Below are 14,448 nucleotides of genomic sequence, written 5' to 3'. Positions count from 1 at the left end.
CTGGGGCCAAAGCAGACCTCCTAACAGGTTTGGGTAGTCTAGGGTGGTGCAGTGCTCCGATTGAGATGGAGGTGTCACTCGGATAACCGTTGGTTCAAAACTCTCGGGAGGCAGGATGTGGTGTGTAAGGGGAACCAGGCACTGTGGCCCCTCCTCATCCCTGGGACCCGGCCATACCCAGGAGGCCTTGGAGATGCTTGGGCCTTCTGGGGCCTCAGTCTCAGTGCCATTCTGGCAGTGCAGCTCAGTCACCATCTTGGGCAGAAGGGAGCAATTGTTTAGTGAGCACCTACTGTGTGCCATCCCTTATCTCATGTTCCTACAGTGGCCCAGTGAGGCAGGAGTTATAATCCAGGAGAGGCACTTGGCAAGTGCCCCTCAGTCAATGATCTGCAGGAACAGATTCAAACCTGGTCCACCTGCCTTGAAAGCACTGGCCCTGTCCGCTGCCCACGGGGTGGCCAGCTACAGGCCCTTGGCTCAGCCCTTGAGCTGATTCCCTTGCATCCTCCTCCCCCATCGCATGGTGGCAGCAGTGAGCAAGGCCGACATCTGAGGAAGTTTCCTGGGCTCCAGATGCCTTCCCAGGATTTCGCCTGCCTTGGCAGTCTTGTTCCATCTGTTCTTTGCAGCCCCAATTATGATATGAGGAAACTGAAGTACAGAGGGGTGAAGTGGCCTGTCAAAAGTCACACACTTAGAAGGGACAGGGTCATCTCTCTACATCGCCCTGACCTACATTGTTTATCCCCAGGGTCACTTCTGATCCACCTGCCTCTGTGCAAATTAGGAAGAGGTGCCCCCTCTAGGCTGAGGTTGCCCGAGGCTCATGGCTTGGTAGTGGCTTTATGCAAAGGAAAAAACGTCCCTTTCCCTTTTGGTACCTTGAGAAGTGAAGCAGATACCCTGGTTCCTGCCTCTGGGGGATGTCCTGTTCTGTAGGAGGATACTGTCTTAATCAGATCATAATCCAGTGTGATACGTCATGTAACTGAGCCAGGTAAGGTGAGGAGTGACTGACTCTGCTCCCGGGGGGACAGGAAGTCTTCATAGAAGTGTCATCCAAACTGGCTTTTGAAAGATTTCCAGGAGTTTACCAGTTAGACAACTGTTGGGAGTCCAGGCAGAGGAAACATTGTGAGCAAACGGAGGGAGGGGTGTCAGCCAGTGGTGTTTGGGAACCCAGGAGAAGTTATTGGGTTGGAGAGTAAAGAGAGTGTGTTTGGGGAGGAAGGGTATGAGCAGGTGGAGGCGAGATGGAAAGGAGTCCTGGGTCCCCATCCTTCAGCCCCTCCTCCCACCGGTCCTTAGTAGTTTGGGGGGGAGGCAGGAGCTCTTTGGAGATGAGGGGAAGGAGGCAGAGGACACTGCAAATGTAGGCAGTAGGGACCACTAAGCGCCCCTCCCAATTCAGCTTGGCCTGATACCCCCATTCTGCAGATGATGGACTGGGCTTCAAGAGGTTCAACAGCCCCCCATCTCCAGAACTAAATACCCAGAGTTCTGTCCTTGTGTGGTGGGTCAGCCCCTCACCCCTATAGATTTTGTCCCAGACGCCACCCAAGCAGGACCCAGGGTGGAAGCAACTTCTCAGGTTGTGGAGGGAGCAGGGGCAGCCTGTACCTTGCTGGGTCTTAGGGCTTCTGCTCACAGCCCTGCCCGACCTCCAACCACCCACGTCTGGGGTGCTACTGCCTCCCCCAGGGAGGCCGCTCTGACGGTCCTCAGCTGTGCCTCATCCTCTGGCCCCAGCAACATTCCAGCCAGGCTGAGGTCAGCAGGACAGTGAGCCTCTGTGCTCCGAGTCCCAGCCCTGGTTGCCCCTCAGCCTGGCCCTTTGACTTGGGCCTCCCCTGGCACCAAGCCCTAACACATCAGCACTGTTCCTCTTCTCGGCCCTGACAACGTTCTACCCAAGAAGAGACCAAGACTCAGCGAGGAATGTGGCCTGTGGCCCCAGAATGGGTAATGGCAGGACCTGGTCGCACAGCCAGACTTGGAGTTGGGCCCCTTGCACAGCATGACTCTTCATCAGACCTGGAGCCAGTCCCACCTGCCCTGACGCCTCCTCTGAGCAGCCTGCCTAGGTGGCTCCCACTCACACTGACTGCCACCCCATCCCCCTGTTACCCGGCTGGGGAGACCCAGGATTAAGTCATGACCTGTTCAGTTTCCTCCTCTGCACAATGGGGTGATGGTGGCCTCAGGGCTGAGGTGAGGACCTGTGGTTTGAAGGCAGTAAAGCGCTCTGCACCAGCCAGGTACATAGTAGGTGCTAAAAAGTGTTGGCTGCACCTACCCTGATGATGAAGCTGGAGTTGTCTAGAGTCCCAAAACCAAAGTGGCAGTTTGTCCCTCTCTCCCAAGGAATTTGGCATCTCGACCACCTCCCCAGGCCAGGGGAATCCAAGCGCGGACCAATCACGAGTAGTTTATTACAAGAGACACCACAGAGCTGTCAGAACTTCAAGGCAGATGGGGAGGGACAGAAGGGAGGGGCAGCCACAGACAGAACAAAGCTAGGGGGACAGAGCTGTGGGACCTGGAGGGGTTAGCGGGCGGTGGGGTGGCATTAGAAGGAGGCAGAGACTATGGCTGCTGGGAGCAGGCGGTGCTTTCTGTCCTTCAGGTGCCTCCAGTTGGGCCTATCAGACGTCCCAGGAGCTTGGAGGACAGCCCCAAACACTGTCTCTAGAAACCTGGGAGGAAAGTGCACCCTTTTTTCTGGGTTTGCAGAGAATCAGGGTGGGGGACCCCTGCACCCCCAAGATAAGGAGGGGGCTGGGAGCAGGCTGAGGTAAGACCTTGGGTGGGAATCCCGGCCCAGGTGCCCTGGGCAGCCTTCCTCATCCCCCCTCGAGTCTCAGTTTCTCCATTCGAGAAACACCTGCGCACCCTGACGCTCTGTGAACTTTCAGGAGGACGGCGGTAGGCACGGTGAGCTGGCAGCGTTTACTTCCCCACACTTCTGGCTCAGGCCACCTGAGTAGGTCACAGGGTGGGGTTGGGAGGCTAGGGCGTCGGACGGGTAGGGCCGGGCAGCGGGCTGAGGGGGATGCGGCTCTGTTGCTATGAGCAGTCTTAGCAACCCACCCATTCAGCAGAGACAAAGGCGTTGTCACTTGAACGCGGAGGCGCTGCTGTCGCTCTCTTGTTCCCACAGACGCACTGCGCCTACGGGGGTGGGAAGTGGTGGGGGGTTGGGGGAGAAGGCTGGGCGCGGGGCTGAAGAAGGGGGAGCAGAGGGGCAGCTCAAGCCTCCTGAGAACGCACCCGGCGTATTGGGAGCCTGTGCCCTCCCAACAGGCCTGCAGGGGGCGCCTCCAGCCCATTTTGCAGAAGGGTAAGGTGAGACTCTAAGGGACTGAAGACACCAGCCAGGCAGGGGTGGAGGGCCAGCTGGGAGCTTGGGATCACACAGACCTAGGTTCAAATGTACCTACGCTTATACCCAGGTGACTACCAATGCGCTTCGGTTTTCCAGCTGCGGGAGTGGGACCTGACCCCAGTGTACCTCTGACCCTGGCTAGTCCTGGTTCCTTTCTGTGCCTCAGCTTCCTCATCTGTGCAATGTAAGGATGAAAGCACTTCCATTTCCTCGGATGGCCAGATCAAAGAGCCTGCAGATGCCTGGCGTTTAGCACAAAGCCCAGCCCCAGTAAGAGTTCCATAGATGGAGCCCTGGCTGGAAAGAATCTCGGGATTTGAGGCTGGGCAATGGTGCGCCCACGCCTCAGAGTTGCCTCTGGTTTAAGACTGTGAGAACTCGGGCTCAGAGAGGTTGACAGGGACCAGGGTGCCAGAGGCTCCCCTCAGGCCAGGCTGAGCTCCCCAGGCTCAGGCCTCAACTTAAGCAGGGCCGGGGGAGGCCCCAGGCTGGCCCCGCTGCCCACAGTCCTCCCCTATAATGCCCCATCACCTGTCCAGCTGGGGAAACAGGCCTTGGAGGACAGCACTTGTTCCTCACAGGGTTGGAAGGCCTCTCAGAGCCAAAGGCATCAGGATGAGGGGCCTGAGAGTGGGGTGAGGTGGCCCAACGTGGGGGGCCAGAGGGAGTGGGCACACAGAGGAGTCCTCCGGTCAGGCAGACTTTCTGCTCACTGCTCCGCCTGGCAGCACTGGCCCCGGGGAGAGAACCCAGACTTATTCCCTAAGTGACCCTCTCCCAGGGAGCGCTGCGTTTTCACGGACAGAGTGCACAGCGTGCTAATGGAGGGCGTCCAGGCACCAACAAGGAGCAGAGTGAGAGGAAGGGCCCTTAAATTGTGGGAGGTTGGGTGTGGTCGCTTCTCAAATCCCTTCCGAATATGCTGGTACAGTGAATGTCCAGGTGCCAAGTGGAAAAGGGGGACCCCCTGAGGTGGTCAGATCCCCATCCCCTTTGACCACGTGGCCTGGGGCCATAGCAGAGACACACCCAGAGATACTCAGAGACATTCAGAGGGACAGGCTGAACACAACCCCTGCCCAGCCCCACCTGTCACACTGGGGGATGGGGGACAGCTGTGGCATTCTGTGGCACGGAGAACCAGGAAAGGCTTTGCCCAATCCATCACACCCCTTCCGCCTCTGGCCACCAGGCAGCCTCTCTGCCCTCCATCCATCCATGCCCTGCCCTGCCTCACAGCCTCACCCCACTGCAGGGTAGGAGTTGGGATGGGTACACCTTCCTGAAACACCAAGGCTGAGTCAGGTCCTGGGATGGCAGGCCTGTGATTGCATTCTGACTGTGCCTTTAGCTGAGTGGCCTTGACCTCTCTGAGCCTCTGTTTTTTCATCTGGAAAGTGGGTCTGAGGCCAGGACTTGCCTCCTAATGGGATTGGGAGGTACTGTGTGTGCAGGACTCAGTGCCATGGACCAGGAGGGCCTCACCACTCACAAAGCACCATCCCACTTGGGCTCTTATTGACCCTCACAGCTTCTCCATGTTGGGGTGGGGTGGACTCACTCTCCGCATTTGATGGAGAAGGACTCTGAGGCCTGGGGAGGGGGACAGAGCCTCAGACCTTCTGAGACTTATGGGGAGGGGGCAAAAGAGATCACAATCGGAGAGAGGGAGAGGTTGGGTAAGCAACAAAAAGACTGGGGGCTCAGAGATCAACAGAAGGGGAGACAGAGAGGCCCAGGAAGAGCCAAGTGGCATCCATGCCGAGGAGAAGGGGACAGTGACAGGGAGCCTGAGAGACAGAATCTCTCAGAAAAAATTCAGAGACGGAGACTAAGAAATGAGACACTGAGAGAGGAAATGATGAGAAGGGGAAGGGAGGGAGGCAGAGAGGACAGGAATGGTGGCACTGGTCTATGTAGGGCTGCAGCTCTATCCACCTGAGGGCCACAGGCAGGGATGGAGCTGGAGTCATCACTATGGAAACAGGATGCTGCTGCCCTCACCACTCTGTGACAGGTGGAGAAACCCAGGCAAGGTCACATGGCTAAGGAGGCAGAGCTGGAATTTGAACCCAGGGACCTCCGGGATGCGGGGCTTAGAAGAAGGGCCAATCTGTGTCAGGGAAGGGGTTGCATTACCCCTCTCTGTCCCCTACTGCACAGGTGCAGACAGGTCTCTGGGAGCCGTGTATCTTTTAGAATAGCTCTGAGACCCCAGTTTTTCTTCATTCTCCAGGCCCCTCTCTGGGCATGACCTCCTCCCACCCCCAGCAAGTCCCCTTTCTTTCCTCTCTTCATTCCCACACCTGCCTGGCGGAGGATGGCAAGTCCCCAAGTTCAGGGGGAGAAGACAATATGGGCCAAGAACCAGGTGAGCAACACCCTGTGCACCCCTCGTGCTCCCTGCCTCATCCCTCCTTTAACCAGTCCCTCCCTCATCTTGGTCATGGTCTGCACCCCCCCCCATGTCAGCTCAGGGCATTTGGTAGCGTCCTTTGATGCTGTGTTCTCAGTGCCTAGAGCAGTGCCCACCACCTGGTGGGCATTCAACAAATCTCACGTGGGAGAAGGAATGAGTGCGTCAGAGCACCCCTCCCCAGCCGAGTCCCCGTCTAGCCTGAGCAGCTCTTCCAGGAACAACCAGGCCCCACCGTGGTCGAGGCTGAATGCCCCAGTGGTTGAGGACACAGACTCTGGACTTGTCCCCAGTGCTTCTCCTTCCTACTGTGAGGCCTTGGGCAAGTGACCTCATGGAGTCTCAGTTTCTCCATGTCCATATCTCCGATTGTTCGGAGATAAAAATATGAGCCTGGTCCAGGACTCAGAGAGAGCGCCCAGGCATCCTAAGTGGCTGCTACTACCTCAGCCCCCTTCTCTGAGAAGAGGACAGAAGGTCCCCCAGGAGGCCCAGCTCTGGGGACTTGTGGACCCAGGATGGAGTTTGCACCTGACTTTGTGAGCTTGCCTTTGTCCGGCCCTGGGCCACCCTACTTCTTGACCCTGTGAGGAATCTGGGCTGGGGATGGCTGGGAATAGTGGGCGCAGATAACAGGAAGAGGTGGGGTGGGTGCAGTGGAAGCCGATGGGAAGAGTGGCGGCAGAGGGCCCATCCTCAGACCCTTTTCCTCCCAGCACTCAGCCCCCGGGGCTGTGGCTGTCTGTGTCCCTGTCTGGGTCCCCCACAGTCTGCAAACCTCCTGAGGACAGGGACCTGTCTGACCCACCTCTGGGGCTCAGGACACGGCCTGACAGGCTCACAGGAAGGTTCCTGCAGTCCTGCCATTTCTGCTTCATTCGTGTGGGCAGATGACAGTTCTAACCAAACCCTTTTCTAAACCGCTGTTCCCACATTGGAGCAGGTCATGCTGAGCCATTAGGAGGCCACAGACCCTAAGGGCAGAGGCCCCTGGTGTCCTGCACCCCTTCCCCTGGCTTACTGCCAAGGCCTGAAGTGGCTCTAGCACCAGGCTGGGGGCTGGAATTTCTGCCTTACCCTTGAGTGTGGAGGGTGGAGGGATCTTAATGATCCCATTTCTGGGCCTCCATTTCCTCAACTATCAAATGGGTCACAGAATCCTCACTGATGTACTAACTGCTCTCCAGTTTTGTTCCCATCCCCACCCTCAGCATACCTCCTCTTGACAATGTCCCTGGTTGCGCTTGGTGCCTCCCATGATGAGAAGGTCACTCGAGTTCCAGTGCATGTTGGAGCCCCAGCCTCAGAGGGTCCAGGGCTTAGAGGTACCTGAAAGGAATTGAGGCCCACGGCGGCATAGGCCCGGGCTGGGCTGAGGTTCCAGCAGGCCGACCAGCCACGTCAGGCCCAGGACGGGCAGGAGGGCCAGCGCCAGCTTCGCCGTGGCCCTGTGGAGAGCAGGCAGGGCTGAGGGGGGCTCGGGCAGGGGCTCAGAGAGGGGCCAGAGCTGCAGACCAGGACCACGGCTCAGGACTTAGGTGTAGCTGCAACCTTCAGCTGGACTGGGCTGTCCCGTCTCAAAGACTCAGAGGTGGCATAAGATGGGGTTCCTGTCCACACCTGGCCTGAAGGAAGGGAATAGCAGGGGCCTGGGTGTGGGTCTGGGGGACATGGAATCTGGAAGCGATTCCTCTTCCCCCTCATCAAGGACCCCTGGACGCCCTGGATTTTCAGGGACGCACTGGCTTTGATGCTATGCCCTGGGCAGAGGATGGGCGGGGAGTAGGGAGGCCATAGAGGAATCAGAGCTTCTGCAGAAAGGCCATGGGCACCCCTCTCCAACAGGGTAAGGCCTTGGAGAGTGATGGGAGTCTTGCAGTGGTGGGGACCTAGACCATCACCCTGAACTTGGACTCCTGGGGACTGCCTGATTTGCAGGTCTTTCCTACCCTATCCCTCAGGTCATCAGTGCTTATTGCAGATGGTGAGCCCCCACGACAGTGGCTGATATCCACATGCCCCCTATACACACAGGGTCAGTTCCCATCTCCACAGGTGACAAGCACAGGCACATACTTACATCCACATGCATGAGCATGTATGCACACATGTGCAGACACATGCTCACATATGCTTACAAGAGCCTTGCACCCATGAACACACATGGCCACGCACACACACCAGGGACTCAACACATGCTCACACCCAGTGAGCCTCGCACCTGGTTCCCCCACTTCTTCCTGATTCCCCCAGACTGGAGCCTCTCCATATCTGGATTCTCATCTGCTGTTGCAGGCAGGGCTGTGGGCTCAGCATGCGGGCATGGCGGCGGGCACTGGACATGGTGACCGTCACCACACGGACCAGGATGCCATTGGCCTGGAGACCTGGCATCAGTGGGTGAAAGGGCCTCTCCCTCCCCTACATGTCCCTCCCCTCCAGGCCCCCAGGCCTCCAGCTCACAGCACAAAGTGCACGGGCCCCACAAGGCCCAGATGGTGTCTGTGTGAACACTGAGCCAGCAGTGTCCAGTGGCCACGTAGTCATGGTGGGACACGGCCAGGGTGATGGCCACGATGGCCACAGGCACACCTAGGACAAGCCGTGACCTCAGGACCCAGCCCCTCCAGAGTTTCAGCCCATAGCTGTCCCATAGGGGCAGGCATATGGATGGGCACTGGGGACATCTGGGCTGCGTGGGCCTCATGCTTTCAGGGTGGTGCTAGAGCCATGAGTAGCTGGGGTGTGGGCGAGCCGAGACTGGCTTGAGGGTTTAGGGTTGGGGATGGACGGTTGGCAATGGGTATGGGGTTTAGCTGGTCACGGATTGGGGAGACGGTGCTGGAAATGGGGAGTTGGAGCAATTGAAGTGGCAGAGGATTAAGAATTGGAGTTGGGTAAAGTTGGAGGTGGACAAAACTGAGAAAGTTGAGCTTCTGTCAGAGATGGATGCTGGGCGTCAGTGGTGCTGGGTGCTGAGAGGTGCTGGGCAGTGGTGGTGCTGGGTGTGGAGAGGTGCTGGGTGCCAGTGGTGCTGGGTGCCGAGAGGTGCTGGGCAGTGGTAGTGCTGGGTGCTGAGAGCTGTTGGGTGCCGGTGGTGCTCGGCACTGAGAGGTGCTGGATGCTGAGTGGAGATGGGTGTTTGGTGGTGTTGAGTTTGGGGCAGTGGTGGATGGCAATGGTGCCATGCAAGGCAGAGTTGAGAACAGAGCAAGTGTGGGGCACACAGGGGACTCACCCCAGCCTGTGGCATAGGAGAGTGTCTTCCTGGGGCCCGGGCACATGCTCACGGCCACCACTTTGCTCCACAGCAGGAGTCCCTCCACCAACATCCAGGAGAATGCAACCAAAAAGAGGAGGCACATGGCAGCTGTGATGGCCACACACGCCCCTGTGTGTGGGAGGGTGGGGACCCCACCAAGGCCAGCTGTGGTTACAGTCCTGTCCCTGGGTCCCATGACCATGCCTGGCATCGCCAGCCCAACAAGGTTTCAGTAGGTAAGGGCAGTACCCTGGGCCCAGCTCCAGCATTTAGGGCCTTTCCTCTCTGGGCCTCTCCTCTGGGGAAATGGAGCCAAGTGAAGATGTGGGAGGGCACCCAGAAAAGGCAGAAGGTGCTTTCCCAGGCCCCCCTAAGCTCCCAGACTCACTAAAAGCTAAAACGATAAACTTCTTTGAGACTATCTTTGTGACCTTGGGATAGGCAAAGACTTCCTAGATAGGATACGAAAAGCATGAACCATGCAAGAAAAAAATTGATAGGTTGGACTTCATCACAATTAAAAAATTATCTTCCAAAGACACTGTTAAGGAAATGAAAAGGTAACCATAAATTAGAAAAAATTATTCACAAAACATATATCTGATAAAGGTTTGTATCCAAAATATATAAAGAATTCTTACAATTCAATAATAAATCAAAGATTTAAAAATGGGGGGAAAGATTTGAACATATATTTAACAAAGGAAGATATGAATGCCTAATAAGTGTATTATGTCTAATAAGTGTAATATAAAAAATGCTCAAAATCATTGATCCTCAAGGAACTGCAACTTAGAACCACAATGAGATATCAATACACAACCATTATAATGAATGACATTAAAAAGCCAGACAAAGCTGTGGGGCAACAAGAACTCTCAGACATTGCTGGTGGGAATGTAAGATAGTACAACCATATTGGAAAAGAGCCTCATAGGAAGGTAAACAAGCCAGAAAGTCCACTTTTAAGTATTTGCCCAATAGAAAAACATCATATGTCCACAAGTAGACTTGTGTGTGAATGTTCATAGCAGATCTGTTCATAATAGTCCAAACTGGAAACATCTCAAATCTCCATCATCAGGTAAATGGAAAACAAATGGTGGTGCATCCATAGGATGGAATTCTACTCAGCAGTAAAGAGGAGCGAGCAGTTGGAACAGGCAGCACCATGGATGCAGCCAGACCACAGCACACAATACGTGATTCCATTTATATGAATCTTCAGGAGAGGCAGACATAATCTACCGTCACAGAAAGCAGGTCAGTGATTTCCTGGGGTGAAAGTGGGGAAGATTGACTGGGAAGGGGCATGTAGAAGCCTTTAGGGAAGGTGGAAAAGTTCTCTGTCTTGATTGGGGCAGTGGTATATGCGTGTATACACTGGTCAAAGCTCATCAAATTGTGTCACTTAATAGGGATATTTTAATGTATGGAAATTGATACACTTCAATCAAATTGATTTTTAAAAAGTCTTGGGACGATAGACAAAAGACTGATAGGCTGGTGTGTGTGTGTGTGTGTGTGTGTGTGTGTGTGTGTGTAGGGGGTCAGGGAGGAGCTGTGGGCAGAGGAGCTGTTACTGATGGTCTGACTATCAGGAGAGGATCCCCCAGGGGCCACACTTGGGCTCTAAAAGGGTATTCTTAGTGGGCGAGGGTCTAATTTACCACAAGCCCTCAGCTCTCAAGGACTCCAAAATAGGGAGCATAAACAACCTTAATTCCTGCAGACACATTAAGTGGGTGTCGCCTTTACAGGTGAGGAACTGAGGTGCAGGGAGGTGACCCCTAGTGCCCTCAGACTCTTCGGCACCCTGGAAGGATGCTTACCACGATGGCATTGGCTGAAGTGTTGACTTGGCTGATAACATCCTGGCCAGGCCATGACTGGGTGGATCCTGCAACAGCTGATAGGTCTGCCACTGCCCAGAGGTGTCCCACCCACCATGTGCTGCCCAGGGAAGAAGAGCAGTTTGAGGGCTGTGTGTCTGGAGTCTTACACAACGTGTTCTAGATGGGGAAACCGAGGCACAGAATAGCAAAATCACTTGCCCAAGGTCACACAGCTGGGATTCACCCCCAGGTCTGTCTGGCCCCAATGACCTGTGGTCTAGCCTTCTTGGAGGCCCTGAGACTCTGAGAAGATTCTGAACTCCCAGGCTGTGCCGACTGCTCACCCCGCCTCAGCCTACACTGGTCAATACCCACCTTCCTCTTCAGCAGAACCCAGGGCACAGCCAGAGCGCACTTGTCCGGTAGCAGCAGAGGAAGGGCCGCAGCTGCAGCCAGGGCAAAGAGCCCTCGGTGTGGGGTTCTGGGTCCCACGTTGGGCACTCCTCTGAGGACACTGGCAGGGGTGGGAAAGGTATCAGGGCCCCATCCTTGGCTCCCCAGGGGTCCTGGTGACCCACCTGCCCACTGGGACCTTAATGGCGCCTGCCCACGTAAGGGGGCGCCAGTACCCACAGCCCTGTGTTAGGGGGTGATGTGGGCACCTAGGAGAAGAGCGCTATAGCCAGCATCGGGGGAGCAGGTTGTCTAGCGGGTGAGCGCACTGAGACTACTAGCACTGGAGGAATCCCCAAGGGATCCGCGGCCTGGAGAGGACTTGGCTGGAATTGGGCGTGGCCCAGTTGGCAAGGTGTGGGCTGGGTCGGGAAGTCAGAGGGAGTGTACCGGGGCCAGGGGGCGGGGCGCTTAGCCAAAAGACGGGGCGGGGTCTGTCAGCCAGGGGGCGGGGCGGGCCGTTCCAGAACAGAGAAGGCGCACCCGTACTGGTGGCAGCAGTGAGGGTGTGATGTCCAGGGCGCCCAGGTCCCAGCGGAAGTGCAGCCGCTGAGGGGCAGCGCGCAGGCTCGTGCCCGATGCAGCTACGCCGGGTTCAGTGCCCGGCCCCACAGGTGGAAATCGGTGAGGTTGCCGCTGCAGCCGACCCACGCCGGAAAGCCACCGCCCAGAGAGTCCTGATCCTGACCCAGGACCAGGATGCCTCCAGGTGGCACCGGGTGGCCCGTGCCCAGTCCCCGCGCACTGGCGCGCCTCCGCCCGTTGGCGAACAGCGCCCAGCGCCCACCGCGCTGTTCCCACGTTGCACACACATGGTGCCAGCTGCCATCCACGCGAAAGGCTTAGAGGAAGGGCGCGTGGTGCCGTGCACCGCCCGGCTCCGGGAAGGCGTGCAGCTGCAGCGCGTTGGCCAGTGCCGGCGTGGCCAGGGAGAAGAGCGCGGCCGTGTCGGGTGACACGGTGTCCCACTGCACGTGCACTCACACAGTCAGCGTCCCAGCGCGGTCTGGGGTATCCGCCGCCGCGCGCCGCCCTGTCCGCGGTCCCCTCGCAGAAGACCAGCGCTGCTGTGGCTCGCGCGCCTGCAGGGACACACGGGCTAGGACCTGTTTCCCCAGCTGCGCACACCGGCCTGCCTCTGACGACCCTTTGGCGCAGCTGCAGGACCCTTCCTGGGCTTTGGGTGCCTCCTTTTCTCGGGAAGGAAGAAATGGGGGCTCCGGTGCCCATTCCCAGGAGTCAACCCTCTTTGCCAGGGAGACTACCTCCGAGCACAATCGGGCTCCCATCTCTGGAGGTCACCAAAGCCTCTGCATCCCCCACCCCTACTTCCCAGTATCCAGGGCCCATACTCACTCCTCTGTGGGGGGGTCTTCGTAGAGGGGCCTCTCTTTGAGCCAGCCAGATGGGGTGGGGCAGCGGTGAAGCCAGGACTCCATCTGGAGCCCCAGTGCCAGGTGGCCAAACCGCTGCTCGCAGGACTCTTGGGCTTGCCACCAACTCAACTGCTGCCCTGGGAACTTGACATCCCATCTGCAGTCTCTACCACCTCTCCAGGGGCCAATGGAGCTGCAGGGCAGAGGAGAGACAGTGTGGGAGAGGAGTGTGTGGGCATCTGACAGTTGGGGGCATGGCAAGACCAAGGATATTGGGCTTGGAGCCATGCTGGGCTGGATGCGGCAAACCTTGGCTATTCTCTATGATCTGGCAGGTCTTGTCCCCTTGCCGAGCTTGTTTTGTCATTGGTATAATGGCAGGAATGAGATGGACATGAGTGAAGCTTTCAGCCCAGGGCCAGGTATTGTGGGGCTGAGCTAAATGGCATTTCCTCTCTTTCTTTGCACTGGAGGCCAGTACACCAGGCGGGCCACAGGCTGGCTGAGCTGGGGAATGGGGTGGGGGAGTCTTTCTGGGGGATCCCTCCTACCAACCTGTGACCTGAGGGCTCCTTGATTCACCAGGGGAGTGGGAGGGGGTCCCAGACAGACTCCCTATCTGAGAGAGGACAGGTGGGGGCTGGGTCAGGTTTCCACCCCATGTGTGCAGTTATTGAATGCTTACTGTGTGCTCCAGCTAGGTGCACTGGCATCTGCAGGCTTTGAAGTCAGACCTGGCTTCAAGTCCCACCCAGAGTGTGATCTTGGGTAGGTCGCTTCCCTGCCCTGAGACTGTTTCCCCTGTGTGAGGAATAACGAAGCTGATGAGTGAATGTAAAGGGTGTGTGTAGCATGTAGTGAATGCTTTTATTCTATTTCTATTCCAGGGGTTTGTCTTGGATAACTTTTGCAGTGATCTCATCATATGAGGTAGCCATTTGGAACCCTAGTAGCTGTAAGTCCCCTTGGCCTCCTCTCCTGCAACGCCCCGCCCCCAGAAGCTCAGGTCCTGGCAGGTAGAGAAGGCAGTAGCACCAGGGGGCCATTCTGGATCCAGAAGGGGCAGATGAGGGACCGCAGGGGTCACAAGTGTGGCCAATGTGGACTGAGAAAGGAAAAAAGCAAAGGAAAGTGGCTGAGTGTCCTGCCTTGCTACCCTCTGTCTGCAGGGTCATCTTGCCCCTTGTTTGGCTCCCAAACTCCACTAGGCTGGACACTCAGGATGGGATGCCCACCCACTGGGGATGCCATTTACTTGCACAAATGGATGGTATCTAGGAGCCACTTCCAGGACTGCAGCTGGGAAACACTGTCACCCTGATGAGCTGAGGACTCGGGGAGTGAAGGTGGGGTGGGGGTGGTGTGAGGGTGACAGCAAAGTGTAGGGTCCCTGCAGAGGGATGGGAGAGCGCAGGGCCCTGTAGGTTTCCTCCTGTTCTTTGGGTTCTCAGCTTGGCACTCAAGGCTCTGCTTCATCAGGCCTCTGCAAAGCTCACCATCCTCACCAGTCCCATCATTGCCCCATGCAGCCACCTCTCCCCTGCTCCACACATAACAAAATTTACCATCTTATGATGCTTTATTTTTTAAAAAAGGAGGTGGGGAATCAAAGTGGATGCTACATCTATATTCAGTGTGCTCTTCTAGCTTTATCTCCAGGTTTGAGAATTTTCAAAGTAAAAACTGGGAGATATGAGCTCCGCACTTGGGGCAGAGCT

At 56.8% G+C, this 14,448-nt stretch overlaps 1 protein-coding gene across 1 annotated transcript; it reads right to left on the bottom strand.

The window, feature by feature from the left end:
- Nucleotides 1-2,914: 2,914 nt before the first annotated feature.
- ADGRD2 (adhesion G protein-coupled receptor D2) lies at nt 2,915-14,244 on the bottom strand. Its single transcript, XM_074331546.1, is given in 19 exon segments — nt 2,915-3,046; nt 3,094-3,174; nt 7,134-7,185; nt 7,187-7,253; nt 8,072-8,191; nt 8,271-8,396; nt 9,043-9,195; nt 10,609-10,627; nt 10,899-10,966; nt 11,317-11,415; nt 11,488-11,493; nt 11,825-11,896; nt 11,899-12,377; nt 12,379-12,436; nt 12,707-12,802; nt 12,805-12,879; nt 12,882-12,923; nt 13,286-13,349; nt 14,227-14,244. Coding segments are annotated over 19 exon segments (1,827 nt in total).
- Nucleotides 14,245-14,448: the final 204 nt, after the last annotated feature.

This window comes from Rhinolophus sinicus, linkage group LG04 (assembly GCF_036562045.2).
Source record: "Rhinolophus sinicus isolate RSC01 linkage group LG04, ASM3656204v1, whole genome shotgun sequence".
In the NCBI taxonomy this organism is placed as follows: Eukaryota; Metazoa; Chordata; class Mammalia; order Chiroptera; family Rhinolophidae; genus Rhinolophus; species Rhinolophus sinicus.
The sequence above is the reverse complement of the archived record's forward strand: the minus strand, read 5'-3'. Positions and strand labels throughout refer to the sequence as shown.